Source organism: Hippichthys cyanospilos, chromosome 16, assembly GCF_059441005.1.
Source record: "Hippichthys cyanospilos isolate Australia breed blue-spotted pipefish chromosome 16, RoL_Hcya_1.0, whole genome shotgun sequence".
Lineage (NCBI taxonomy): Eukaryota > Metazoa > Chordata > Actinopteri > Syngnathiformes > Syngnathidae > Hippichthys > Hippichthys cyanospilos.
In genome coordinates, this window is record NC_142384.1 from 6,761,462 (window position 1) to 6,778,049 (window position 16,588).

A 16,588-nucleotide genomic window follows, 5' to 3' on the forward strand; every position below is an offset into this window, starting at 1 on the left:
ACTCTCTTTCGATTAAAGACCAACGTGCATGTTTTTGCCGGTGTAAATGTGGAAAGTAGGGCAAACACTACTGAATATTTTCGCCTCAAACATTGTCGATTATTCCATCAATTAGTCAAATACAGTCAGGTTTTATTTTACATTAAAGTATGTTCCATTTAGAGTTTGTTTGCCGATTATTGTGGAATTTGTACAATTTAAGAATTTCATTAAAGAAAAGCAACTGTTCATTAACTAAGCAATATTACACAAATGAAGGATCCGATTGATCTGTACTCACTAAACCTTTTGGTTCTGATTCAGTATATGGTTAGGCAAGTAATTAATATCTGAAGGAATCACTATTTGCGTTGATCATCATTTCTTTGGGGGGGGGGGGTATACAACATGCCCCCAAAACCGACCATGTTCATCCATGTAGAAGCTTTGCTTAAAAAGAAGAGAAAAAAAAATCAACAATTCTTATCTGTAACCTGTTTTATTGATAATAAATGATCAAGAATAATAATCAAAAGAAATGAGTGTTATTTACAAAAAAAAAGAAAAAGGAGGTTGTGGAGCATTCTTCTGTCCGCTTTTCAGCCTTCCTACCAAACTTGGCAGCTTTTGATAAGTTCTTTCATTTGCTGAATTGCATCTACTGAGGAGTCTTTGAGTGCCAGTCCAAGTAAGACGGGCCTGTTACCGGCTTCTCGCGACACAAACGCTCCCAGGTTTTTGCCACACACGTGTATCAGAGGCTGAAAACAAATATAAACATAAATTTGACCTTGAACAGACGTTTTTTTTTTTTTTTTTTTTTTAACAAATTCATCTTGCAGACCTCATCCTTTCCCAGCAACACTTTGGTGGAGAACATCGAAGTACTGAAGTCATCACACTTCACATCACACTCAGGCGAGACCGACACCAGTGTTCCAATTTTGCCATACTGTGTTATGACGATGAATATGTAATTACTGAACCCTGTGCAGACAACTTGTGTGGCGATGCCGTTAATATCTTTTTGCGTCTGTCTCGAGGAGATGATGGGATCAGCTGCAGACATCGTGTCGAATCTGCGGAGCAAAGCACCAAAATACTGATTTATAGAGTATATCTTTCACATGTCATAGTGGTAAAACATAATTTCCAGGACAATAACAAACTGTTTTGTTCTCGTTGGTTCCATTGACGTGTACATTTAAAAATGTGATAAAATATCTTACGATAATGGTAAATAATATTATTTGTAGCCTCTTGGTCAAATGCGCATTTACAGCGTTAATACACCACACAAGTACCAAGGATGACGACAACATTGCATTCAAATTGATTCAAAATGCATTCTCCGTTTCGAGTTACTTTTGCTGAGGGTTAGCTGCCCCGATGCTAACATTTGCCACTAATTGCTAAATGGCTTCAAATGAAAAACACAATCGACAAAAAATACAAGATGGGCTTCATAGTTAACTTCCCTACCTTTCGTTAAGCACAGGGATGCTTCGATTTCAATACGTACTATGTTGCGCGAATTAGCCAAACATGCTTAGTGTTTTGCTTTCAATTTGAACACGCGTGGGAAATGACGTCATGACGTCGCGCTTCCGGATTGCGTTCGCCCAATAAAAATAAAACATAACTTATTGGGACAACAAATAAATAAACGACAGAACATTTTTCTTTTTTTTTTATGCTGTTTGGAAGATGTTTTTTTTTTCAATCCCTCTATTTACATTGAGTACATTTGAAATAGTAGAGCACCAACCGCTGCTACATCTACATCTACAGTCCAGTGATAATAATAATAATAATAGTAATAATAATAATAATAAGAAGTAGATTGTAGAGATTGTAGAGAATTATTGTCACATGCATAGCACGAAACCACAGTATAACAGGAGACGGCAGCCACAACAACAACCACATCAACAACAACAATAATAATGATAGTAAAAATATTAGAATTATAACACAATAATAATAATAATAATAATAATAATAATAATAATAATAATAATAATAATAATTATAATAATAATTATAATAATTATAATAGAATTACAAAATAAACTATCTAAAATAAAAAATTACCTGTATAAAATACGGAAGAATTAAATGGTCAAAAAGATTAATGCATGTATGAATAAATAATAAAGAAATAAATAAACATTTCGTGGTATCTGTGTGCCTTGGTCATTTATGGATTTCTTCCCCCTACATTTTTAATTACAGTATGTCACAAACAGTAAGTCCTTACAGTGTTACCTGCCATTATGTAACTATCGCACCAAGGTGAAAGTCCTAAAAAGTCTTTTTTTTTTCTGGTACCGCAAGGATCGTTAAATGAAAAACTTTTATAATGTTGACGTTGGTAAACTTAATTTCATAAAGTGGAACAAGACAATCTGGCAAGAAACCGCAGGAAAGCCTGGATTTACTCTGAGCCAAGCTAATTTTCGATGTCATATGAGTTTTTTTCAAGTTTAAATTAAAATATTTCCATCTACAACGAGAGGCTTTTAGCTTGTTGTTTAGTGGAGCAGATGTTTTGAAGCCCCTATGTACTCACAACAGGGGAAAAGAGGGCAGGAAAAATTCGAATATGCATAACTAATAACCCCACTAATAACCGCCTTAAACCAACGTGACACTTGAACAGAACGAGGCCACAGATAAGCAGACACAGCTTCATGCGAGACGAGAGCCCAAGGAAATTTCACACTCATCAAAAGTGCTTACGGGACTTTTTTTTAATATTCCAGGTGGATGTGCAGCCCCAGTGAAGTCTGCAATTGCTGCATCAGGCTGATCCGAAAGCCAGCCGTCCCTGTGACACATTTGCAATGTCAAATGGAGCACCAGACTCAGCAGAATTGCCATGCATTGTGGGTTGGCAACACAGGGTCTGAAATTGGTAGGACAAAACTGATCATGTTGTCATCTTGATGCTGAAAAATGGCTCCCCGAATATCAATAAACAACATATCAGCATTAATGCATGCAAACTTTAAAAAACAAATTGTTCAATTGATATCCGCACTTCAGTGTTTACAATAAAAACAGTTATTTATAAAGCGAATAAAAATGCCAAAATTTAGCGGCCAGAAAAATATACTACAAAAAGTGCACACAAATCAGTTTAATCCATGACATGTATGACATCATCTGTGTTTAGATTAGAATAGTAAATACTTTCAATTGGCAAATTCTTTCAAACATACTTATAAATATGTAAACACTCAAACATTTTTGTAAGTATGTTCAAACATATTTGCAAGTAGAAGGCCATATGTTTAAAAAAATCACATTTTTTCTCATAATACCACACGGTATTATTTTGAACACATGCACACTTCATTGTATTTAAAAAAATGTATTGCCAAATGATGTAAAAAAAAAACAAAAAAAAACAAAAACATGTTTCTCTTTTTTAACATGCACATGCATAAATTAATACCAGTAGCATTACGGAAATAAATGTTTTTTTTTTAGGATTTAGCCAAACCTGGCATGATGGAAAAAAATGCAATGTTTTTAGGATTTATCCTACATTCAAATGTATTCGCAAATACGTTTGAACATATTTGTAAGCTAAATGCTAAGAATGTAGCATTTTCCCCCATAACGCCTCATAAAAAATATAATAAAGAAGTTTTATTTATTTTTATTGTAGGACAAATTATAAAAAAAAAAAAAATGTGAGCATGCACAATTTGAAAAGTTGAACGTAGCATTCGAACGTATTTACAAATACTGTATGTCTGAATTTATTAGCAAGTAAATGCAAGTGAAATTGAATGTTGAAATATGCAATGTTATGAGCATTAAGCCAACACTTACATTGAAACCCATTTGCATATATGTTCAAATGTATGAACAAATAAGTTCGAACATATGTTCAAGTACATTTGAACGTGTTTACCAGTCAAAAAATGTTTACTCCACATTGGGAGTAGTAGCCTTATGTGCTAGTGTCAAAGCATTGTTTTTGAAGTACAAGTAAAGGTGTATACCAGAGGTGTCCAAACTTTGACCATTTGCAGTCCGTCATCTAAATTTTAGCGCCCACGGCATATACTAAAAATACGTTTTGCAATGCTATTTTAAGTAGTAAATAAACAAGTTTAATAGCAGGCAAAGGTAGAATTCTCAAAATAAAAATCCAAATTGTCCTTGTCACCTTTATGAGAAAGCTTTGATGTAGCAGTTTAAAAAATACAATAGCCACATTATACAGATTTTTTTTTTTTAAAGCGGCTCTTATAACTTTCTATTTTTCTTCATGTGGCGCTTGGATAAAAATGTTTGGACACTCCCGATGTACACTATCAGTATTGGTACATCCCAATTGGATCCGGTGCTTGTTTACGGAATTGAAATTGACACAGTCTCGCTAGCTTGTACTCTAGCTTGGCATTTTAAAGTAGAACTGCACATTGGTGGGATTTACCTTTAGGTTCATGTGTGCAGCTCATAGCTGTTTTTTCTATTGGATCGGAGAGTGTTGTTGCGAGTTTGTTTTGTTTCATGGGGAATGTTTTCCGCCTTTTTTTTACCTTCACTTTTGAAACTTGAAAACCAAAGTTACACCGTGATGGTCAATCAATGATTTTTGGAAAGCTCTCAGAGGGAGCTCGCTCAAATTGTCTGCCAGACACTCTTGTGCCAAAATGTCACCTCAGTTGTAAATGGATTTTGGGGAATGAATTCTACCAATCACCTGGCTGGCCGGAATCTCACACCTGCTCGCAACGGTGAAACAGTTCATAGAGATGGACGCCTGGCAAGAAGAAACACTTAACACAACACATACCAACACAACCTATTATTACCCTGGTGGCCGCTAGAGTGCTGTGCTGTATTGCAGATGCACTATTTGCTATGACATTTGTGTTGCACCCCTGCCACATGGGATTTTTACCACTGAGGCCTCTTTCCATTGAGTGGTTTTGAAAAATACAAGACAAGGATATACCGGGAGGGGGATGATAACATTCTCGGTGCATTTGTGTGAAAGCCTTGATAACTTAAAGAAAACAACAGCAACAACAATACATGCTTGGGGCTATCTTGTCTTTCAGCACTATTTATTTTGAGTTTTAGGACTTAGAAGAGCTCAGGGAAAGTTTTTAGCATGACGCATTGAGAAACTCACCAGGAGGCAAACCGAGGCAAGGCAAAGCAGCTTTATTTTATGTTTTATATAAAATATGCTACACAACCAATGATACAAACCCTGAAAAGCATTTACGAACAATATGGATTTAAAAAATTCGAGAGAGAAAACAGTAGATGACCAATATATATATATATATATATATATATATATATATATATATATATATATATATATATATATATATATATATATATATATATATATATATATATATATATATATATATATATATATATATATATATATATATATATATATAAACAATATATATATATATATATATATATATATATATATATATATATATATATATATATATATATATATATATATATATATATATATATATATATATATATATATATATAGAAAATGATCTGAAGCTTTAACTTTGTAGATTAATTTACATTTTTCTAAGCTATAAAAAAATGAACTTCTTGTCGCACAAGACAGAAAAAAAATATGTTTACATACAATTACTTTGGATAGACGATAGCTCTTTGGGAAAAAAAAAAAAAAAACTCGCACATGTCAAAAAACATCGTATTAATTTGAAATTTGTCGTTCCATTACAAGCAAAGCTATTATAGCAGTCTTGCAAAATCTTACTTTTTCTTTGGTAATTTTATATTAATTCCAAGACTTTACTCAAGTCAATATCTGCAAGTAGTGTGGAAAGTAAGGGTTGGAAAATATGATTAATCGCAATTAACTATGGAAAAGTTTGAGATTAATTTGTATAAAAAATGTAATTGCTTTTGACAGCGCAAAATAAACAAATAAAAGACGTGAAACCAAAATATAAGGGGGAAAAAAAATCAATGTTTTTGACCTGGATTTACAAAATGGCCGAAGTCCGCATACCTCAGAGCCTTGCTGGGTTTATATCTAATCATTTATTCAGGATCCAAACCAGTGATTTATTGATTAGTAGCACAATATTAAAATCTGACTGGGAGCAAGTGTAAAACTTTTAGGACTGTAAAATATGTGCTGATCTGTCTGTGTATAAAAATTCATCTACATTTCCAAGCCTCAAAATTGTCCATAGGTGTGAATCTGAATGCTCTTTGTTAATGTGTGCATGGTGATTGGCTGGCGACCAGTCAGTGTACTCTGCCTGTGCCTAACAAGCCAGCTGGGATGTACTCCAGTTCGCCTGTGACCCAGAACACGATAAGCGGTTGAAAATGTATGACTGAATGAACACCACTGGACATGCACCAACACACACCAAATCATGGCCGACAACCAGCACAAAAATTTCATTTTTGGCTACCAAAAACAGTACCTTGCTGTAATTTCAAAGTCTGCATTCATAAGACAATTATTTGCATAACATTCAAAAGAAACCGAAAAATGTCTGTTCTCAACTAATTACAGTATAGTCAAATAATGGGAACAGGCTTGTTATATTTAATTGGGGTGACCAACCAATGGTCTGTGGGCCAAATATGAACAAATAAAGAAGAACCTCAATGTTGCTGTTTTAAAAAGCCCCAAAATGTGTAAATGCATTCTTTTTAAAATTAAGTTATTCCCCCAGGTATTTTTCACTAGTTTGGCCCTATTATCACCCAACTTGGGCTGACTTTAAAAGGCTCATAACATATATATGTGTATATATATATATATATATATATATATATATATATACAGTATATATATATAAATATATATATATATATATTTATATATTTATATATTTGATATATATTTATGATTGTTTGTATATGCCAATTGATCATAAATAATAATAATTAATAATTAATAAACGAGTTAAATTGAAATCCTTTCTGTGTTCTCTAACCAAAGCACTCTGCTGCATAACTTGATTTTCTTGATTGAATCAGCTGGAATCGGACGTTGGTTCAGTCTGCTCACTTCTTTCATTGAAAATAATGCGGTAACATGAGCTAACATGAGCTGCAAAAGGCACGGTCTGCTAACAGTCAACTGATTTCCGCCCTCTAGCTTGTCCTATTATGGTAACAATTGTAAGTAAGAATACAGCCGATCCAAAAATGCATATCTGTGCGTCAAAACTCGGCTTATGTGGCTGACGGATCGATCTTCCTTGAATGGTGTTTAAAAAATAAATCTAAAGTTACAGTTTACAGGACACACCCATGTCTTTGGCCTTCATTTTTGGTTTTAAAAAAAAAAAAAAAAGAGTATTATATTTGGGGAATTAAAGTACTTTGAAGATGGCTTCGAAAGACTTTAAAAATACCGCAGTGGATTTTTTTCCTCCTCAAACATAAGATTAATTCCACCGTTGAATAAAGATTAGCGACTACCTCACATCATTTGTAACTCCAAGTTATTACACAGACAAGTTGACACAAGTTATGGCAGCAGTTAAGATAATGATTGATTGTTAAACATGAGTGGAAGAGGGAGTTATACACTTCACATTTCCGTCACGAGCCAGCAGTCATCATTTTGGGTGCAAGGTGTTACTCTACTGATAAGCCCCTTGAAACTCCTTCATATTCAGGTCAACTGCGGATGCGCTGTATAGTTTGCACTAACTTCAAATTAAATCGACATTTGAGTGCGCCGAGCGAGAGAATAGATGTTCATCGTTATATCACGGGCCTTACATACTGTAAAGGAAGCAGAGATTTCTAATTCTCAATCCTGTAGTTGTGGCAATTAATCATCAGCTAAATCACAATTCTTTAATTTAACAGAGACATTTCCACGTTTTATCACAGTTCCAAGGTGTCTTTGATCCAAACATCACAAATATTAAAAAACAAAACAAATTCAGTACACTTTAAACATTTTTTTTTCCTAGCTGAAATTTGCATTTTAAACACATTTATTTTTTCTTTTATGGGGTGGCCCTGTCTCGTGTATGTGAGCCAGCCTTCACCCTAATTACATTTAGTAGACAGTGTCTGGCCTTCCGTAACATGATGGGGCATGGGCCGATATTAGATTCTGACGCTATGAGAAAACCTTATTGGACAGTGTGAACATTACATTCCAAAAATGTCCTATTCGGACGAATTTGTGTGACTAAAACACAATTTATTCCCCTTATTGAACACAATCTATCTTATTTTTAAACAAAAAAATTAATATTTGGTACATTAAGAAACATGTACCCTGTTAAGTTTGAATAAATAAATGACAAATAAAACATTCTTCTGTTATGATTATTCTCAGAAAGTCACAATGTCCCATCACTGGTGAGATATATTTTTTTTTAACAGAAGCATTTCCCCTCCTCCAATGACTGGCATCGAAATAACTTCAAAGAGGGGGCTTGTTGACTCAAATCTGAAGCATCCAATCTCATTGTGCTTTGCTTTGAAGTCCCTTCAAAAAATGAATTACTTCCTGGTGACAGACAGTATTAGTAGTTATTAAAACCTTGATTAAATGACAAACTATCAAACTTTATCTGCCCATGCCCATATCTATCTATCTATCTATCTATCTATCTATCTATCTATCTATCTATCTATCTATCTATCTATCTATCTATCTATCTATCTATCTATCTATCTATCTATCTATCTATCCATCCATCCATCCATCCATCCATCCATCCATCCATCCATCCATCCATCTATCTATCTACCCATCTTATATTTACGAATCGTCGGCCACAAAGCATCATTGCTTAAGTGATATTTCAATGTTTGTGGAAAACAAGAAAACACTCATTTTTAGACCACCTATTTTTATTGGATCTTTTTGTTTGTGTATACTTTTTCACACACCTGGTTAAGTTTTCTCATTGCAATGTTGAAAAATCCAATGTGTGTTCTACAATTCATGTTTTTTCTTTCTTATTCCAAAATATTGACATTTGGTCTGATTATGCGATGCGGCCAATAATGTCAATTTATATGTTATTGATGGACTGATGTAAATCTCTGGTTACAGTTGTCCAAAGCCAAACACAGTTCCGGAGATACCCAAAAATTACAAAACCAGGGTCCTTTAAACCAATATAATTCTCTCCTTTTCATGTGTAAAAAATTCTATACATAGAGCTTTGTTTCTTAAAAAAAATATGCCGCTACATGAACCCGATTGGTGTGGTTTTAAGTCACTAGGCGGCAGTAGTTTCACCAAATTTCGTCCAATCAGAAAGAACTTCCGTCACTTGCATTTTTGGCGGCAAATAGAGTGACGTATATCTCTGGTTTATAATTGCGACATGCAAACGAGAATCCGGATAGTGTGACAAATCTCCATTTTGCTCTGAGTTTTTGAGACCTTCGGTTTAATAAAAAAATAAAAGCCCGGGCACATATAGCAAATATGTCAACCCGGAGACATTTAGCACCAATTTAGAACTTAACAAGAACTTAGCAAGAACTTAACACTGTCTACGTATAGTAAAAAAACGCAAAATGTATGGCTACATGCAGAAGAGGAATTCGCAATGGAGGGGCGGTACTATGTTAATTAGCCCCATTCCCGAAACCAATCCATTGCATGCAATTAAAAAGTCAATTTTCATGCTATGTCACGTCCAATCCGTCCATGGGTGTTTACTATGCAGACCGAGAAGCTGGGCGAGTCAACCGCGCCAATGGAAGCGTTCATACGGGATGGAGCGAATGTCACGGTCATGTCAGCAGAAATGAACGAGTGTCACTGTCGAAATTGTGGCGCAGACTTGCTTGATGAGTTCATTAGCCGTAATCAGAGTGAGATGCTTTTCGGGCACGAATGCCAAATACAGTGGCAGCTGCCCTTTTCGCTGTTGTTTCACTTCTTAAAGCAAATGCTCCACCTGATTAATTCCAATAACTTTGTTCATTTGCAACACTGATTATTCGCCGGCGCCGTGATGCAGCACCTCAATTACCAAGCGGCCAGGAGGCATTCGCTGCCGTCTCATTGAGAAATGAAATATTCCAAACAATTAATGTTGATATTTGGCCGCTCCACACCCGAAAATATAATTGCTACTTGCTATATTAACTTATTCAAACTGATATTTTTAGTTTTTTTTTTAAGAGTCCAGGCATTGATTCTCAGGTACTTAAGGGGTCTAGAAATGGCTGGTACCAAATGAATTAAGAACTAAGTTAACAATTACTCGAGGTAATTAAGTACAAAAGTCATCAATTACTTCAGTAATTACTTTAGGGCATTTGTACCTCATCAATTTTTGATCAATTCTAATTAAGTGCCAAAATAATCGATTATTTTAGATGATCAAGTACTAAAGTAATCAATTACTTCAGTGGTTAATTTGCACATTTCTATTTAATCATTTTTAATCAATTCTAATTGAGTACCAAAAGAATTAATTACTTTAGTACATTGAAGTTGAACTTCAACTTCAACTAATTTTGCAAACTTCTATTTAATTGTTATTGATCAATTCTAATTAATACATTCCTACCTTATTGATTTTTAATCAATTCTAATTTCATGCCAAAATAATTATTAAATTTAGTTTATTAAGTGACGAAAGTAATCAATTTTCGGCGATCACTTTTGTCCATTTCTACTGAATCATTTTTTGATGAATCCTAATAAAGTGCCAAAATAATCGATTACTTTCGTAAATTCCTACCCAATTGATTTTCGATCAATTATCCTTAAGTTTCAAAATAATTGATTACTTCAGCGATAACTTTTGTCCATTTGTACTCACTAATTTTTTGATGAATCCTAATAAAGTGCCATAATAATCAGTTACTTTAGTAAATTCCTACCTAATCGATTTTCGATCAACTATCCTTAAGTTTCAAAATAATTGTTTACTTTAGGTAGTCAAGAACTAAAATAATAAATGACTGCAGTAATTAAATAAGTACATTTCTACCTAATCAATTTTTGATCAATTCTAATTAAGTGTCGAAATAATCCATGATTTCAGTACATTCTTACCTTCGTACTCGATTTTTTGACCAATTCTAATTAGGTGACAAAATAATTGACTACTTTAAGTAATGAAGTACTGAAGTCATCAATTACTTCAGTTATTACTTTTGTACATTTCGACCAAATCGATTTTTGGTCAACTCGAATTGTCAAAATAATCTATTATTTGAGTATTATTTTAGTACATTCGTACCTTATATATTTTGATAAATTCTGAATAGGTGCCAATGTAATTGATTACTTCAGGTGCTTAAGTACTAAACTAATCAATTACTTCAGTGGTTCTGTTTGTACATTTCTACCTAGTCAGTTAATGGTCAATTCTAAATAAGTGCCAAAATAATCGATTACTTAAGCACATTCCTACCTAATTAACTATTGATCAATTCTAATTAGGTGCCAAAATAATTGCTTACTGTAGGTGCTTAAGGTGGATTACTTTCGTAATTAGGAACTAAAGTATTCAATTCTGTTAGGTAATTAACTGCTACTCATTTGCTTTAGTGGTTTAGTTCTTTCATTTCTAAAGTAATTTATTACTTTAGCATTAAATTACTCAAAGTGATTGATGACATTAGTTCCTAATTTAAACTTTTTTTGGCTAAATGAGAATCTGAAACTAAGTGATCAATTACTTTCAGTAATTAAATACTAAAGTAGGTACATCCATACCTAAACGATTTTGATAAATTATAATTAAAGACCCATCAATTACTTTGGCAATTAACGGCTTTAGCAATCAATTACTTTCAGCAATTAAACAAAATAGTAAGTAGTTACATTAGTGGGTTAGTACCTTAGTATCTAAAGTAATCAGTTACTTTAGCACTCAATTACTTGAAGTAATTGATTCCATTTGCTCTTAATTCATTTAATACCAGGCATATTTTAACGCTCCTTTAGCCAAACACTTAGTTAAATGATATATGAATAAGTACAAGGGATTGAATGTCTGTACACTTGAAAATGGAAAAACAAAACAAAAAAGACTTTTGGATTGAATGAGTTAAATAAAAATCAAAAGAGAGCTTGCACTAATCTGTGTGAAAAATGTGTTTGTTTTCCTATTGGGGTGAAGAAGTGGAAAGAGGGAGTATAAAGAGTACATCCATTATAATTTCACAGAGTTGTATTTCCTTGATGCCGCGGGAAGCCGACTCAAATGGCGTCCATTAGTTTCCCAAAATGTCTCCAAGCGACTTCATGGAAAATTCACTCCACTCTTTAAAATTTCATCCAAACCAGAAGCACACTTAAGGAGACTCGGTCCGATGGGGGGTGGGATATTGGCATGCAAATGATTGCAGACCTCTCATTATGCTCTGGCAAAATGAGAAGAATCCGCTATTGTAGCATCAAGGGGATACTGGTCATTTCAAAAACATAATTGCTGTTTATTTTCAAGATTGTCATGACACCTGGTTGCAAGTATATGAAATATAAATAAGTAAAGCTCGGTTATTTCCCCATTTTTTTTTCACAGAAGGGCCTACAGCCACTGTGTTTCAGCACTAGAATGTACTAGTAGTATTTTTTATTTGAAAAATGTTTGGACTAGAGACATTTGTTGTAATAGTGACCACTTAAAAATATTGTGTAATGTGGTGCTGCAAGCATGCACTTTATTTACATAACTGACATTGTTTCTTAGGGGACTACAAGAGTGATAATTTTTATTTATTTGTTTTTTATAATCAATTTTTTATGCCCTATGACATCGTTACAATGTAGGTCTCCGTTTCCTGGTTGCTAAATACAATGGGTAATCCCATAGGGCTAACATTAAGCATCAACGTAGCGGTGCTGCTTCTCTCTTAACAAAAGCCATTTGAACACAAATGGTGCTGCAACACACATAGACAAATCATGCCCGATCAAAAATTGGCCAAAAGGAACAGGACAAATTTTATTTGCTTATTTTTGCAGATTATTTAAGTTTTTTACCTTTCGAGCAGTTGTACATTAGTCATTATTTATGAAACAGAAATTGACACCATGATCTTGTTGCCATAAATTAAACGTAGTAAAATGTGTTCATAAGGCCATTCTGAATGCCTGTCTTTAAAAAAAATATAAAATGAAAGAAATGATTAGATGAGAAATGAAAGTTGTGAATAGAATAGACCTTGATGTCACTAAATCTTTACACACAGCCTCACACGTCATACTTTGTTTAAAAAATTAAATACAGGCATACATTATCCATTATAATTCTTAAAATTAATCATCTGATGAATGTGTAATCAGAATAGTTTTCTGCCAAAAATACAAAACAAACATCCAACTAACATCCATTTAATGACATCTTGACTGAATGTTTTTATAAAGTATGAAATGATAATGCTATTTACCTTGTTTAAAAATACAAGATGTATCTCATCTCGCAAGTGTAGCTATGTGTGAACCACACTTGTATTTCTCCATGGTGTCCTGCTGTTTTAACACCCCCACCCCCCACTGTTCATTCTGCTTATGCTCGCTGTCCAAAACCCAACAATGACGCTGCCAATGTCACCAATCTTGATAAATGGCCCACTCGCCCATGTCCCTTGAGCCAATCACTATTGTTGTTCTTTAAATATCATTACAATTCTATCAATGCCATTGCTGAGAACATGCTCCATCAAGTCCTCTTTTGCCACCTTGACCTCAATGTGTGGATTGGGCGGGGTCGAACGCAAATACGTACACTTACACTGAAGAGTTGCCATCCAACCACAACAGACAACAGCAGTGTGGAGGCGAGGCGAGGCGATGGATATATATATATATATATATATATATATATATATATATATATATATATATATATATATATATATATATATATATATATATATATATATATATATATATATATATATATATTTAAGGGCGAATCCTGCACACATGCGCAGCTTCTATTTACCATATAAATACCGTATTTCTTTGCGTACAAGTTAACCTCACTTATAAGTAAACCCCCCCTTTTTAGTTCAATTTGAGGGAATTTTACAAAAACAAGAGTATAAGTTTACCCCCGACTTAGATCATAGATCATAGATCATACATAGATCATGACTGTCCTATTATAGCACATGGTGTGTGTTATTTCTTCATTGTATTTCTTCATTGTATATCAAGTAATCTACTGTCACGTTTATGGGGGGGGGGAATCGAGATGAGACTGTAACTGATGAGACTGCACGTAAAATGCAAATGATAAAATTAATGACACAACAATAAAATGATTTGAAGTTGCAATGCTTTATTTTTTTTTGACACAGCTGTATAATTTGTCTAAAAGCCCTAAAAGTCATCATGGCTGTCTGACGCACCAAATAGCTCCCTTTGCTGTTACTCCCCCCACCTGCCGACATCCATGTCAGCTTCAAGCACACGTCCTGGGGCTGAATGACACAAGTCAAGCCATCTTTTCCTTTTCATAATGCCTCAAAATCCATTAAAAATGAACCAAAATTAGCCATGCTGCCTCATAGTTGACAACACAGAGAAGTGTTGTATGAAGTGAAATTGCATTTCTGTTATCTTTGGTGCAAACGCTCAAAAATGCATATTATATGGAGATACAGTATATTATTTTAAGCTTTCTAAATGACATGATATTACTTCTTTCCCTTTTAAATTAATGTTATTCAAACACAGATCTGTGGGAAAGAAATTGGTCTGTTTCGAGTTATTCGGCTATAAGTCGACCCCCGTAATATCGGGGTTGAAAATTAGAGAGAAAAAAAAAAACTCAACTTGTACTCGAATAAATAAATAAATAAATGAATAAGTATATGATAGGTTCAAATTCACTCACAACTCAAATATATAATCACAGGTTTAACAGCACATGGACGGGGATGTGGTAAAAATACCAGGAAGCGTGGAGGAAGCATTTCAACATAAAGAGCAAATAAAAAAAAAGTCATGCAGGAGCACTTCGTTGTTGTCATCAAAACGGCCTAATTGTACATGGCATTTTAGAATTGCTTAGAAAAGTTCACTTTGCTGTCCATTTTCAAAGCTTTGCATTTTTCTCCTCGAAAAACATTGTTGTCATCATGTAAACAAGTGACTTTTCTCTCCCAACGCAACCTTTTGAGTGTGTTTTATTTCCAAGCTTGCACTTAAGCACGGCTCCAAACAGCCACGTTTCTCTTCATCATCAACATTTGAACCTTTCCGTAGCTTGTATCTATTTGTGCATAATGGCCAACTGTCGTGCCGCAGGGCATGAGCCCATGTTCTTTTCTCGCAACCCTCGAACGCGAGGTCATCATTAAACGCATCTTTCAATATTCACGTCGGTCCACTGCAATCAGACACCGCGCGTATCGATTTGTTCACCGGCCGGCGAATCCGGCGCTTGTCTGAGTAGCGTGAAGTTGGCTGCATGCTAAATGATTCCGTCAATAGGTGAGAGATTTCCAAATCCTTTGCGAGAAAGATACGAGCGTTAGAATGCAGGCCGCAGTCAAATTCTTCTTATTCCTGAGAACGGCTAGGATAATTCTCCGTGTTGAATTCCCTGAGCTGCAAACAAACAAATCAATAAACAGAAGAGAACAGCTGATGTAGCCAGGTAATGTAATACATAAAACGGCGCGGCGTTGCTTGTAAGAGGTGTCACGGCGAGGCGGCGGGCAAAGGGAGGCGTTTCATGTCGGATCAAGGCAAACATGGCGTGCGCGTTTTAGGTGAGCTCGCCCGTGCATTAGCGCTAAGAGGCGAGTCACATGTGAATACTTCATGCGGGCCGAGGGATGCGCTTAATGCAACTGACAAGAAGCTCAAAACAAGACATGAATAAAACACGAGGCTGGGCCTCTGTCTGAATGCCTGCTTTTAATTTGCCCGCCACATATTATAACCATTCACTTTTTTGGGGACACGGAGGGCAAACCGCTTCATTAGGGACCTTCGATGCGACTTTTATTATTAACAAAGTTTTTTCTTTTTGTTCGATACAGATTTGGGCTTTTGATACAGAACGTATTAGTTAGATATGGGCGATAATGGCCCCTGACATGTGTGGATATGTAAATAGTAAATCAAATCAAATATTTTTATAATGAAGTATTCTAGCGATTTTTCTGGCGATTATTCTGGCGATTAATCGAATATTCAAATTACAATACCACAATAATATATTTTATAAGCGTATTGTTTTTATTTTTCTTAACTTTATTTACAAATGATTGTGTATTGGGTATTGTTTAGCGATTACAAAAAACAGCTAAAAAACAATTACACAAGATCAATTTGGTTGAGTTACTGCAATATTTGGAATCAAATTTTCAACTGATTATTCCATCAAATAATCAGATTAAAAAGTTTGCAATATAGTGTATTATACAACTTTTTTTTCCTCATTTACTGATCATTTACCAATTTCTGTTGTTTATTTTGATTTGTTAATAGATTGAAAGAATGACAATTAAGTAATGGTACACAAGAAGAAAAGCTGTTTTACCAAAACTTTTCGAATCCTGATCCGATTACTGGTTCGGTTATTGTTTTCAATGTAAAACCAGATGTTTGCAAATGTCCTATTTTATTCAAACGTAAAACGTA

General features: G+C 34.3%; 1 protein-coding gene across 1 annotated transcript; it reads right to left on the reverse strand.

The window, feature by feature from the left end:
* Nucleotides 1-459: 459 nt before the first annotated feature.
* Nucleotides 460-1,584, reverse strand: psmg3 (proteasome (prosome, macropain) assembly chaperone 3). The gene is made up of 3 exons (XM_088437530.1): nucleotides 1,462-1,584; nucleotides 824-1,058; nucleotides 460-740 (listed from the first exon to the last, which is right to left on the reverse strand). The coding sequence occupies exons 2-3, from the start codon at nucleotides 1,046-1,048 to the stop codon at nucleotides 588-590; spliced, it is 378 nt and encodes a 125-aa protein (XP_088293656.1). The 5' UTR covers nucleotides 1,049-1,058; nucleotides 1,462-1,584; the 3' UTR covers nucleotides 460-587.
* Nucleotides 1,585-16,588: the final 15,004 nt, after the last annotated feature.

What these genes read in the sequence shown, in the direction of transcription:
- psmg3 (XM_088437530.1), bottom strand. Translation starts at nt 1,048, where the DNA reads ATGTCTGCAGCTGATCCCATCATCTCCTCGAGACAGACGCAAAAAGAT. An exon ending in TGTTGCTGGGAAAGGATGAG is followed by an intron (nt 741 to 823) that starts GTCTGCAAGATG and finishes ATTTGTTTTCAG; the next exon opens with CCTCTGATACACGTGTGTGG.